This window comes from Callithrix jacchus, chromosome 7 (genome assembly GCF_049354715.1).
Source record: "Callithrix jacchus isolate 240 chromosome 7, calJac240_pri, whole genome shotgun sequence".
Classification (NCBI taxonomy): Eukaryota; Metazoa; Chordata; class Mammalia; order Primates; family Cebidae; genus Callithrix; species Callithrix jacchus.
In genome coordinates this window covers 149,747,453-149,760,004 of record NC_133508.1, presented here as the reverse complement: position 1 = coordinate 149,760,004, position 12,552 = coordinate 149,747,453, and the positions used below count along the sequence as shown (strand labels likewise).

Genomic DNA, 12,552 nt, shown 5'->3' with positions numbered 1-12,552 from the left:
ACCCGCCTCGGCCTCCCAAAGTGCTGGGATTACAGGCGTGAGCCACCGCGCCTGGCCAGTAATACTTTTAACAGTTAACTTTTTCTCTTCCAGAAACTCCATTTGTCTCTTTTTCACATCTGCCTGGTGTTTCCTCACAGTGTCTTACTGCTTGCTCATCTTTGCGATTTTATGCTTTATTTTTAGAAAACGTTTCATACATCACTATCCTCTATCTATCAACTCCAGTATCTGAAGTTTTTGAGAAGGGTCCAAATCTATTGATTGTTTGGCTGGTTGACTTACTTGCGGTTGCTTACTTCCTTATGATTTACTTTACTTGATCTTAGTCTGGGGGAATCCTGAAGCCCTAGGTTAAGAATGTTCACCTCTGGACAGGATTTAAATATGCTTTGCTAATAAGTCAGGTAGTACCACCATCTTGGGATGATTTCAGCGCACTTCAAGGCCCAACTTCAAGTTCCCTCTGTTTGCTTTTAGCCCAAGGTGCCAACTCCCAGTGACAAATGACAGATCAACTGGTTGCTGTTGCTGTATGCCTCAGAGCGAGTGTTCCGCCCTCTGCTTGCTGCTGACTCCTCCCAACTGTGATGTGGCCTTAGATTTGTTCTTTTTTATTGGGGGTACTATAGATTCCCCTACTTCAAGTGAATCATACAATGCACCAGAAAGTATATTTTATTCAGGATAAAAGTGTTTTGTGGCATAAAGGTCCTCTGATGATCCAGTATGCTGAGTCAGCAATTCCACTGACAATCTTTTCATAATTCATTCACTCATTCAACAAATGTCTTGAGTGCCCATCCTGTGCCAGGCGTGGTTCTAGGTACCAAGGATACAGCTTCTCCTCTCCTGGAGTTGATTCTATTTTGATTCAAGAAGTCCATCCCAGGAGTCAATCCAGTCCATGGAACACACACCAGAGGGATTGCTTTCCCTGTCATTCACTCATGAACAATTGAGTCCCTACCTGGCGTCATGCAGCGTGTGAGGCACCAGGGATCCAGAGATCGAAAGCCCTGTCCTCAGATTGCTCTTATTTCAATTAGAGAAATAGACATTTGGGAAGGTATGTCAGAGCATAAAGGAGTAAGTGTTCCAACCAAGGTGGAAAGACAGGAATAGTTAATGCTCTGCCTGGGGAAGTCAGGGAGAGCCCAGGGAGGTGACATTTGAACAGCATCTGGTACTCATGAGTTACCTAGCAAAGAGAGAGAGGAGGCCATTCTCCGCTGAGAGAAGAGCCTGGGTAGAAGTTTGGAGTCATGGAGGAGCACAATGCATCTAGGAGCACAGATGCATACAGTGTGGCAGGAGCATGTGACAATAGAAAGAAGGAAAGGGTGGGAGCCTGGCTAGAGATGGAAGAGGCCATCCCACTCCCAAGCCTGAGCCTCACTCCAAGATTCTCCCTTCCACCCTCCCAGTGAGTCCGTTACCAAACCCAACAGAAAAGGATGGATAGGTGTAATAAGTACCTATGCATCCTCTCTTTCCCATCCCCACTGTGTCACTGCCTTGGTTCAGGCCTTTCCTACCTGGACTGATGCAATATCCTGCTAACTGGTTTCCCCGCCTCTACCTTCATCCCCATCCAATCCATCCACCACACTGCTTTCAAGGTGATCTTTCAAAGATGAGTATTTTTTCATATCACTTAAAATCCTTCACTGGAAACCTGCTGATCTCAGGAAGTTCAAGTTCCTGGATTAACCCAGAGGATCTTCATGTGACTACCCCTCCAGCCTCACCTCCCACCAACCCTTTACTCCAGCCAGTAATTTCTCATAGTTCTTCCCTCACAGCTCAGAAGTCAGCCTGTGCTGCTGCCTCCAAGAGATCTCTGACCACCCTCCAGTTTGATTTAGAGGCTCCTCCTTTGTGCTCACACAGGATCCTGCATCCATCCTTCTTGTAGCATTGTGACATGGGACCATCATCAGGATTTATTTGTCTGTCTTCCCTATAAACATCATAAGCTCCTTGAAGGCAGAGGACATACCTGCCTATTTAGCCTTGTATTCCCAGTCCTAACAAACACCCAGCAGATGTTTGATGAATTAATAAATCCAGGAGGATAGAGGGAAAGTATTGGCCAGTGCAAGGGGGGTTGGGGTAGATGGGGTAAACACAGTGCACAGGGAATCCCTCTGTATAAACAGGCAGGATCTCCTGCCCGATGTCTGACTTTGTTTACTCATGTATGCATGACTGGTCTGAGGCTGGTTGCTATGACCCCTTTCTGCTGACATGACAACAGAGCCTGCAGATCTGTGACCTATAGAGAGAGGCTGATTTACAGATCAGCAACATCCATGATGCCTAGGAACTTAGTTAGAATGCAGACTCACATCTCACTCCAGAGCTACAGGATCAGAAATCTGAGACTGGGGCCCAACAATCTATGTCTTAACAAGCCTTCCAGGCAATTCCGATGCACACTAAAGTTTGAGAGCCACCGGTTTAGAAGAACAGCTTTGTCAGCCAGCACAGCCATTGAGGTGGCAAGACAAGATTACTGCCACAGGCCAAGAGTGGTAAAGTGATCTTGCCTGGAACCTGCTGCTGTGACTGGCTGTGACTCCCAAAGCCAGAGCAAACCACAGCAATAACTGGGAGGGGTCGCCCACCCCTTCTCCCAGGGCTTTCTGCGAGCAAAGCTCAGGAAACATCTCCCAGAGAACCTTCCAGCAGGGTTTCTGGGCTCATGCCACTTTGAAAATATCTCTGTTGTCTCAAGGCTGTTCTTTCTCTCTCTCTCTTTTTAATTTAACTTTAATTTTAAGTTCAGAGGTACAAGTGCAGGTTTGTTATGTAGGTAAACTTGTGTCATGGGGGTTTATTGTGCAGATTATTTTGTCACCAGGTGTTAAGGCTAGTAATCATTATTTTTCCTGATCCTGTCCCTCCTCCTCCCTCCGATGGTCCCCAGTGAATGTTGTTCCCCTCTATGTGTCCATGTGCTCTCAACATTTAGCTCTCACTTAAAAGTGAGAACATGCAATATTTGGTTTTCTATTCCTGCATTAGTTTGTTAAGGAAAATGGCCTCCAGCTTCATCCATGTTCCTGCAAAGGACATGGTCTCATTCTTTTTTATGGCTGTATAGTATTCTATGATGTATATATGCCACATTTTCTTTATCTAGTCTACCACTGATAGGCATTTAGGTTGATTCCATGTCTTTGCTATTGTGACTACTGCTGCAATATCATAAAGACACAACATTCACATGCTTGTGTCTTTATGATATGGAAGACAACCTAGGCAATACCATTCTGGACATAGGAACAGGCAAAGATTTCATGACAAAAATGCCAAAAGTAATTGCAAAAAAAGCAAAAATTGGCAAATGGGATCTAATTAAACTAAAGAGCTTCTACACAGCAAAAGAAACTACCAACATAGTGAACACACACCCTACAGAATGGGAATAAATGTTTGCAAACTATGATTCTGACAAAGGTCTAATATCTAGCATCTATAAGGAACTTAACAAGCAACAAAGCAAATAACCCATTAAAAAGTGGGCAAGGACATGAACAGACACTTTTCAAAAGAAATACATGCAGCCAACAATCATATGGAAAAAAGTTCAGCATCACTGATCATTAGAGAAATGTAAATCAAAGTCACAGTGAGATACCAGCTCATACCAGTCAGAAAGGCTATTATTAAAAAGTCAAAAAATAACAGATGCTGGTGAGGTTGCAGAGAAACAGGAATGCTTATTATACGCTGTTGATGGAAATTAGTGTAAATTAGTTCAACCATTGTGGAAGACAGTTGGCAATTCCTCAAAGATCTAAAAACAGAAATACCATTCGACCCAGTAATCCCATTACTGGATATACACCCAAAGGATTATAAATCATTCTGTCACAAAGAGACCATTCTTTCTCATGTGGATTGGCCAGGTCCCCAGCTCATTTCTCTCCTCCTCCAGTGAGAAAGAGGAGTGCTGTGAAGTCGGACAAGCCTGGTGTGGAGCACTGGCTTGGATAAGCCAATGATCTTGAGCATGTTACTTAACTTCTCTGAGCTTCAGTTTCCTCATCTCAAAAATGAGGCTAATGGCACCTTGTAAGGTTGTTATGAAGGCTAAATGGCCCATACCGATGCTAAATAAAATAAATCATGACTGAATTGCCATTGTGATTATTATTAGATTACCTTGTTCTGAGCCTCATCTGTTCTGTCTGGGTCTACCCTCAGGTGGTGTCTTAAGAGTTCAAGATTTCTAAAAGTCATCCCATCTTTTTGGCTCCTGGCTCACTGCTGGGGCTCACTTTGCAGGTGAGCCCAGGAGAGCACCCAGTTGCAGAGACATGAGCAGAGGTGTGTGTTGGGGGGAGGGGGTGCATGTGATTGAAAGGACTGCTGCCTGCCATATTGGCTCCCCAGAAACCATAGCTTTGGGCTAGATAGCTAGTGGCTATGCATAGGGACTTTGGAATCAAAGGGACCTGGTGTGTGTCCCAGTTCTGCAGCTGGCTAGCCAAGTAAGCTTGGGCATATACTTACCACTCTATGCCTCAGTTTCTTCATCTGCAAAATGGGAATAATAATAGTATCTACCCATGGGAGGATATTTGGACATGAAAAGAGGCTGCACAGGTGTTTGTCATGGGATGAACTCAGTCCTGGCTGATATTTTTGGTGTCTTCCATGATGATCTACTGTTGTCTTTTGCCCCTGGACAAGGAAGAAGCCACAGAGGTCTGAGTCCCTGGAACTCACTATGGTGGCTGCTCTAAGAACTCTTCTCACCCTGGTCCCACCCAACAGGACAGCTTCTGTGCCCCACCCCCATCCCCAACCCTGAGGCTCCAGGAAGCCAAGCTCAGGGGCATCCCAGTGGAGAAGATGGGTGCAGCAGTGTGTGTGGCAATGGGGCTGAGACATCTTCCTTGCAGACACTCATTGAGGATGTGTCCCCCTGGTTGAGCTCCCGGCAGCTGGGCCCTAACTGGGCAGTGCCCTGGTCTCCAGTAAAGAATGGACTCCCCACCAGACAGGCAGCCATGCCCCCACCTGAGAGGCAGCAGAACTGGATGGGGGAGCTTGTCTTGCACTTATCTCCTGGCACTTGTAGAAGGAAATTAAGGGAGCAATTAATTGTACAAGGCAGGTGGTTTGTGAAACTTAAGTTCGGATAAAAAGTTTAATTATCCCTCAGACCTAATACAAATTAATTAGCCTTCCATATTAGGAGGGTAAGCTTCCTTGCTTTTGCCTCAGTCCAGACATTACTGTGGATTACCGAGGATGTGCTGGGCGAGGCAGAGCAACCGAAGCAGAGTCCCTGAGCCCCACCTGCTCAGGGCAAACAGCAGCCTCCACATTGGCCCCAGATAGGGTTTGAGTGTGAGTCCAAACCCTGGGCTGGGCATCACAGCTCACCTGTACCTGGGATGTCACCTCCATGAAGAGCTCTCTTGTCCCTTACTATCCCTACCCACAAAGCCAGGGTAGAGAGAAGAGGAGAGTCCTTATTTGCATGAGTAGAGGAAGACAAAAAGGAAATAAGACTATGGGTTTAAATTTTTTTCTTCTAAGCCATGACTATTTCCACTTTTTCTTTTTCTTTTTTTTAACCTCCTCTTTCTTCAAAATTCCACAGAGAAAAGAAGCCATAGATGCCATTAGGACTTAGAGAATCACCATTAGCTCCCCTACTTCAGTATTCTGCCCAGGTGGACCCCAGGAGGGACCATGGGATCCTGCACACCACTGTCATTATGCTCATATTAGCTGCCATTTAGTGAGTGTTTACTGTGTAACGGGCATGTAGTCTTTGCAACAATGTTGAGTTAATTTACTCATTAACTCATACATTCAACAAACATTTATTGAAGTGCCTTGAGCAGGGAAATTACATGATTGGATTTACATTGCTTCTGGCTGGGTGTGGTTGCTCACACCTGCAAAATCCCAGTGCTTTGAGAGGCCACGATGGAAGGATCACTTGAGGGCAGTTGTTCCACACCAGCCTGGGCAACATAGTGAAACTCACCTCTACAAAAAATAAAAAAAATCAGCTGGACATGGTGGCAACCACCTGCAGTCCTTGCTACTCAGGAGGCTAAGGTGGGAGGATCACTTGAGCTCAGGAATTTATATTATTTTATATATATAAAATAATTTGCATTATAATTTTATGTATATAATATAATTGTTTTATATGTATATATGGGGAACGAAAGTAGAAGTGAGAATTCTGGTTAAGAGACTTTTGCAGAAGTCTAGTTTAGAAATAATGATGGTCTGGGCCCAGGGTTTATTTAATAAACACTTATAAATAAAGGTTGAGCTTTCACAAAACATAACTTATCCAATCCCTCACAGCAACCCTGAGACATAGGTGCTATTCATTGATCAATGCCAGGAAACCAAAGACAAAGGACTTCAGTATCATGGCCAAAGTCACCCAGCTAACAAGTGGCAGAGCCAGGATTTGCCCTGGGTAGCCTGGCACTCAGAGACCACACTTCTAACCACTGTGCTGTGCTGCTGCCACTGAGAGGAGGTGGAGAGAAGGGGTTAAGTTCCCGCTGACTCCTCTTCCAGAGCCCTCCTTTCCCTCGCCCCACCCTCACGGCCCCTCCCACCCTTCCCTGACCCTGGGAGGAGCAGGATGTGAAGGAAAGAGCACGGGCAATGAAAACAAACTGCGCTCTAACCCCAGCAGTTCTGCCTCTTCCCACTTGAGTGACCTTGAACAAGTTCTGTCCTCTCTGGACTTAGGCTCCTCATCCCTAAAGTGGGTCAATCCTACTTGATAGGGTGGGTTAGTGTGAGACCCACTCATGCAGACGAAGTTCCTAGCCCAGGAACATTGTTCCTTTCCATTCTTCCATTCCCAAGCTCCACTTCTTCGGGCCAAACGTTCCCGTTCCTTTGATGGTTTCCCTCGAGAGGATTTCCAGACAGCCTCCCTTCTCTAGACGTGATCCAGTTAATCAATGTCCTACAGACTACATAGTGCCTGGAACTTGACACAGTAGCCTGGAAATGGCCTGCATCGAGAAGCAGAGTATAACACCCGTTCTGTTTTCCAGACACTGCCCTCACGTCAGTCCAGCCAAGGATGGCATTAGGTTTTTAACAGCCTCTTTATACTGGTGGCCACTGTTGAAGTTAAATTCCCTGGTGATTTTTAACAGAGACTCTTTTTAAGCCAGGTCCTTCCCATCTGCTATACATCATTGATTATTTGAATCAAAATGCTGGTGTTCTCATTTATCTTTGTTAAAATTAATCTGGTTGGTTTCACCCAAGATTACAACCTGTTAAAATCCTTTTGACTCCTGCAGACCTCAATTCATAGTAGCTCTGTCATTTAGAAATGGGAGGAACCGACTTTGAAACAATCATCAGTAGCAGCCTCATCATCATCATTACCACAGGAGCCAAATGAAAGAAGGTCAAACAAAAATTTGGTAGTGAGCAGAGTCAAAGGAAGGATGGAACAGCTAAGCGACAGGAAAGTCAGGGGGACAGCTGGTCCTCGGTAAGAATTAGAACAGGAACTCCAGCTCCATCACTGTCCTTTCCATCACTCATCTCCCGCTAGTGCCGATCTGCTTCCTCCCTGACTTCAATCCCGCTCTTCCCCATGGCAGACACCGTGGCTGCCAACAGCTGCAGAGCTTTGCTTGTGGCAATGTCGGCTTCTTTGAAAGAGACTATCTGATCCCTCTGTAAAAGTGCAAGGAAGGGGAAAAGGTGCCCCACATCATCAGCCATCGGGAACATCCAGATCAAAACCATAACCAGGTAACACCCACCGGGGCGGCCATAAAAACACAGACAATAACAAGCGTTGTCTTAGATAAAGAGAAACTGGACCCCTCATTCATTGCTGGTGGGAATGTAAAACGGCACAGCCACTTTGGAAGACATTTTGGCAGTTCCTCAAACTATTGAATGTAGTTACCGTATGACTCCTAGGGAAGTGGAAACATGTTCACACAGAAACTTGTACACAAATGTTCATAGCAGCATTATCAGAACAACTCAAATGTGGGAACAACGCAGATGTCATCAACTGATGAATGAATGAACAAAACGTGGTATACCCAGACAGTGGAATGTTATTCAGCCATGAAAAGGAATGGAGTACTGATACATGCCACAACATGGATGAACCTCGAAAACACGTTCAGTGAAAGAAGTCAGACACCAAAAGCTACATATATGGGTCCGTTCACATGAATTGTCCAATATGAGGACATCTATGGAGACAGAAAGTAGATTGTTGGTTGTGTAAGTCTGAGAGGTAGGCTGTGGAATGGTCACTGACTGCTAATGGGTACAAGTTTTTTTAGGGGTGCTCGAAATTAAACTGTGGTGATGTGAGCACAACCCTGTAAATATACTAAAAACCACTGAAATGTACAATTTAGATGGTTGGATTTTGTAGTATGTAAATTGTGTCTCAGTGAAGCTTAAAAAAAAATAAATACAGGAAAGGGAAGTTATTGACTCAGCATGAGTGAGATGCCCTATTTTGAACTCACTAATTGTGGCAAGTGGGGGCACGGGAAATACGGCAGCTTATCTGAACAGTTTACATCATCCTGGTAATGAGAGGCACAATTCCTATTAGGGTGTCAGCAGACAAAACAATAGGTACCCACTACACTGGCTAATTCTAGACAACCTACAGTTATTCAAACACTGAATTAAGGGTTTCTTCTGAATTATCTCATTAATTATCGCAACAACCCTGGGAATATAAACCCATTTTTACAGGTGATAGAGGCTCTGGTTAAATAAATGGCCCAGGGTCACTTAACTAGCGGGTAACTAATGTAAGCTACGGTTCAAACCCAGGTTGGACTCCAGTGTCCTCTCTTAATTATTAGGCCATGTTGCCTCCATCTGGCTTTATATAAGTTGTTGAAAAATTCTGGAACATACCACTGGAGACCTAACTTGAGATCTATTCTTTCTTTCATTTACTTTTTCACTTTTTCACTAACGGAGATGTTTTAACATGAAAACCACGAACTTCCCTTGCTGGCAGAGGACCACAGTTGGTAATCTTTGAGAAGTGCCAGAAGCCTGGACATGGTTGTGTAAACCCTGCTGACCACACTGCTATCCACACCACACTCCTCCAGTGTGTCAAGGGTATAAAGAACTGGGACAAGAACACATCTTGTTAAAATCATGATTCCGTCGGTCTGGCGCAGTCTCCTGATCTACCAACCAGTCAACCTCACTGTCACCACAAGAAATAAGGTTAATTTGGCAAAATGTGTGCCCAGAGAACCAATACAGTTTATTTCCGAAGTATTCACAAGCGGTGCACTTAATAATCTGCTCTCAAATTCTGCCAGAATTTATGGATGCCCAGCCTATTGGTCTGTGGCTTCTCCTTTTGCCTTCTTTAAAAATTCAATACAACTCTTTTCCCTCTCTTGTCTTTGGCAATTTTCTGCTGCACCATGATTTCTCAAAGATCCAGGGCAGTGCTTCTGCAGCCCCATCTGCACATTCCTCCTGCCTCCCGGGTGGGATTCATGTGGGCCTGTGACGTAAATTTACTGAATTCAGCTGGACCCTCGCCTGCTCTCCCGTCTTCTACTTTAAGCTCCGGATCCTTCTTTTCAGCATTTGTCCCAGCCTCTCCAAGACTCAGCTCCTCCTTCTCGGTGGAGAAGGCAGAGGACATCTGGGAGTGGATTATTCAGCTTTCTCCCCATCATCTGTCACTAGCAGACCATCTGCCCCAGCAGGAGGCATGGCTTCCCTTCTCCCTCTTTCTTCAAATGGATAAAACAATCTTTCTGTTGTCCTTAGCATTCCTCATCAGCCTCGGTCACTCTGAAATGCAGCCTTCCTGACGTTATTCTTCCACATTCCTGCCATGCTTTATTTTCATCCACAGCCCTGGGCCCGCGGGCCTTCAGTTGTGTCATCTGAAAATCCCAGCTAAGGTGATAGATCTCAGAGGCAGCCCCTTTTTCTTCATCACTGGGGCTATTTGAACTTGGGAAAACCAACTGTGTTTTTAGAGTTTCTCATCAACAGAGACTGTGGTTTTCAGAATGCCTAGCTAAAAGTAATAGTATTTATTGTTTGTAGAGCTGTATATGTTACAATAGGATTATTATCTAGGTTACTGTTATTATCTTCAATTTATAGATAAGGAAACTGAGGCCCAGAGTAACATTTCCCCAAGATCACACAGTTACTTTATGGAGCTGAGTCTTGAACCCACATTGTCTAAGTTCAGAATCCACATTCTCAACCACTTCCCTGGAAGCCTCTCCTGAGTATCACGATGGAGAAAACAACCCTAGCTGCGAAGATCTAGAAGGCTCTATCACAGGCCTCAGTGCTGGTATACATCCAGGAAATCTTGAGCCAGAGCAAAGGGCATGGAACTGAAGGAGAAGGAAGACAGTCTCAAAACAGGAGACTACTTCAAAGGGAATTGAGAGGCTTAAGTGAGATCATTCATTCATTCACCAAACACCTGTCTACTTCTGCCATGTCTTCCACAAACTTCTTGGGTGTTCAGGCTTCTGAAATAGCTTGCCCCATCCCCTTCCACATCCTCTCTGGAAACCCAAGCTCCATGGTCTCCTCAGGACAAATGACTTTGAGCCTATTTTATCAGAAACAATTCCTGGTCATCCTAAGCTTGTTTCTGCTCCAGACACCCAGAGGGTACAGAGACAGGGGAGTTGGTGTTTCTGGCTTTGGCCAAAGGAGTAAATCATAGCTCTTTGCTTAATAAGCCCTTTCAATTATCTCAATAAACACTTAACCACTGTGGAGAGTGTCTTATTGATTGAGGACAGAGGCTCTGGCCTGCCTGCCCAGGACTCAGTAGGATCCAGGCCAAGCTGGTCCCAGAGGGCAGCTGCTAGGGTGTGAAGTACTTAAGCGAGTTTCTCCGAGCTCTGAGAGGAGCCGGCACATTTCCAATGTGGCTTCACAGATGTGAGGGGCTGAGCTTCAGAGCTCATGGGCCACTGGAAAATAAAGAAAACCAAGAAGAGTGGCTTTTAATCCCAGCTGAGCAAATGAGGGCAGTCCCTGTAATGATCTCAGCCTCAGTACCTGCGTCTGAACAACTGGGGTAAGAGTACAAAGTTCACGGGGTTCATGGGGCTTGTGTGAGGTGAGTATGTAGAAGTGCTTTGTAAACTGTAAATCCACATGAATAGAAGGCGACTTCGTTATTTGTTATTATCATCATAAATGAGATTCTGTTGTTCTTCTGCTTAAAACTCCTCATAGCACCTCACTGTATTTAGGATAAACCCATATTCCTCCCCGTGGCCGGTCAGACGCTGCATGATCTGTGCGCTGTCTGCCTTACCCTCCTCTTGCTCTAGCCTTGCTGACCCTTTGACAATTCCTAGATCAGGCCAGACCCCTTCCTGCTACCTCAGGGCCTCTGTGCTTGCTGCTCCCTCTACCGCACACCATTGTCCCCAGGTGTGTTGCATGACTGGCTCCTTTACGGTCAGCTCTCAGCTTAAATGTTAGCTCATCAGAGAGGCCTTTCCTGACCTCAGTCCCACGGTCTATTGCAGAACCTCTCTCTCCTCTTTTCCTAGAAGCAACCTTTTTATGTATTCACTCGATGGTTTATGATCTTGTTAGGATGCCGTCTCCTTGCGCATAAGGATCTTGTCTCTTTTGTTCACCCCAGTCACAGTACCTGGCAATTGCTGAATGAGTGAATGAATGAATAGGTGAATGACCGGCAGGGAAGCCTGACTCGTTTCCCAAATGGCCCTCTCTTCCTTACACCGTTTCTCTCCCTCTCTCAGATACGGAGACATGGTGCCTAAGACGATTGCAGGGAAGATCTTCGGCTCCATCTGCTCCTTGAGTGGCGTCCTCGTCATTGCCCTGCCCGTCCCTGTGATTGTTTCCAACTTTAGCCGGATTTACCACCAGAATCAGAGAGCTGATAAACGCAGAGCACAAAAGGTAAGCCTCAGAAACAGGGATGCGGGGGGCAGTGTAAAGAATGAGGGGGAGCACCAGTCAGGGAGCCAGGCCTAGAGCTTCTCGGAGGATCACTGCACAGACAGCCTTTGGCTTTGCAAGGTAAGGTAGCTTCACTCCCTCCCTGCTCACCGGTCTCCTGAATTCCAGCCCCAGTCAGCTCCAAAATGCAACGAACCCTCAATTATCTGTAAGCTGATTATCCCCCTTTGGACATTCTATGGCAATTTCCTTGGCCCCTGGCTCCACCTCCACTCCCTCAACCACTGCCACTCAGCCGTCCCTGCACGCCTCCCTCTGCCAAGCAAGAGCTTACTAGGAAACATAATCTCTTTAATATCCTATAAAAGCCTATACAAAACCCAGTGACAAAAATAAATCTGTTGAAAAGAAAAATAAATACTGTGAAAGGAGTGCATCCTGAGGCCGCTGAGTTCAGAGACATATGGCACAAGAGGCTTTAGGAATCTCCAGGATATCATAACGTAAAGGCACAGAACTTAACTGCAGTTGGAGATCAGGAGACTAACCATGAGTCCTGAGGAAAGCTTTAGATTATGTTCCATATACACG

The 12,552-nt window shown here is 45.5% G+C and overlaps 1 protein-coding gene across 6 annotated transcripts in view; it reads left to right on the top strand.

Moving 5' to 3' along the window:
* KCND3 (potassium voltage-gated channel subfamily D member 3) overlaps nucleotides 1-12,552 on the top strand; it is a 224,581-nt gene that overhangs the window by 195,004 nt on the left and 17,025 nt on the right. For all 6 annotated transcript variants that reach the window (XM_002751227.7, XM_009001880.5, XM_054236647.2 and 3 more), the window contains exon 3: nucleotides 11,799-11,961. In XM_002751227.7, the coding sequence (XP_002751273.1) occupies nucleotides 11,799-11,961 (163 nt within the window). The remainder of the gene's footprint in view (nucleotides 1-11,798; nucleotides 11,962-12,552) is intronic.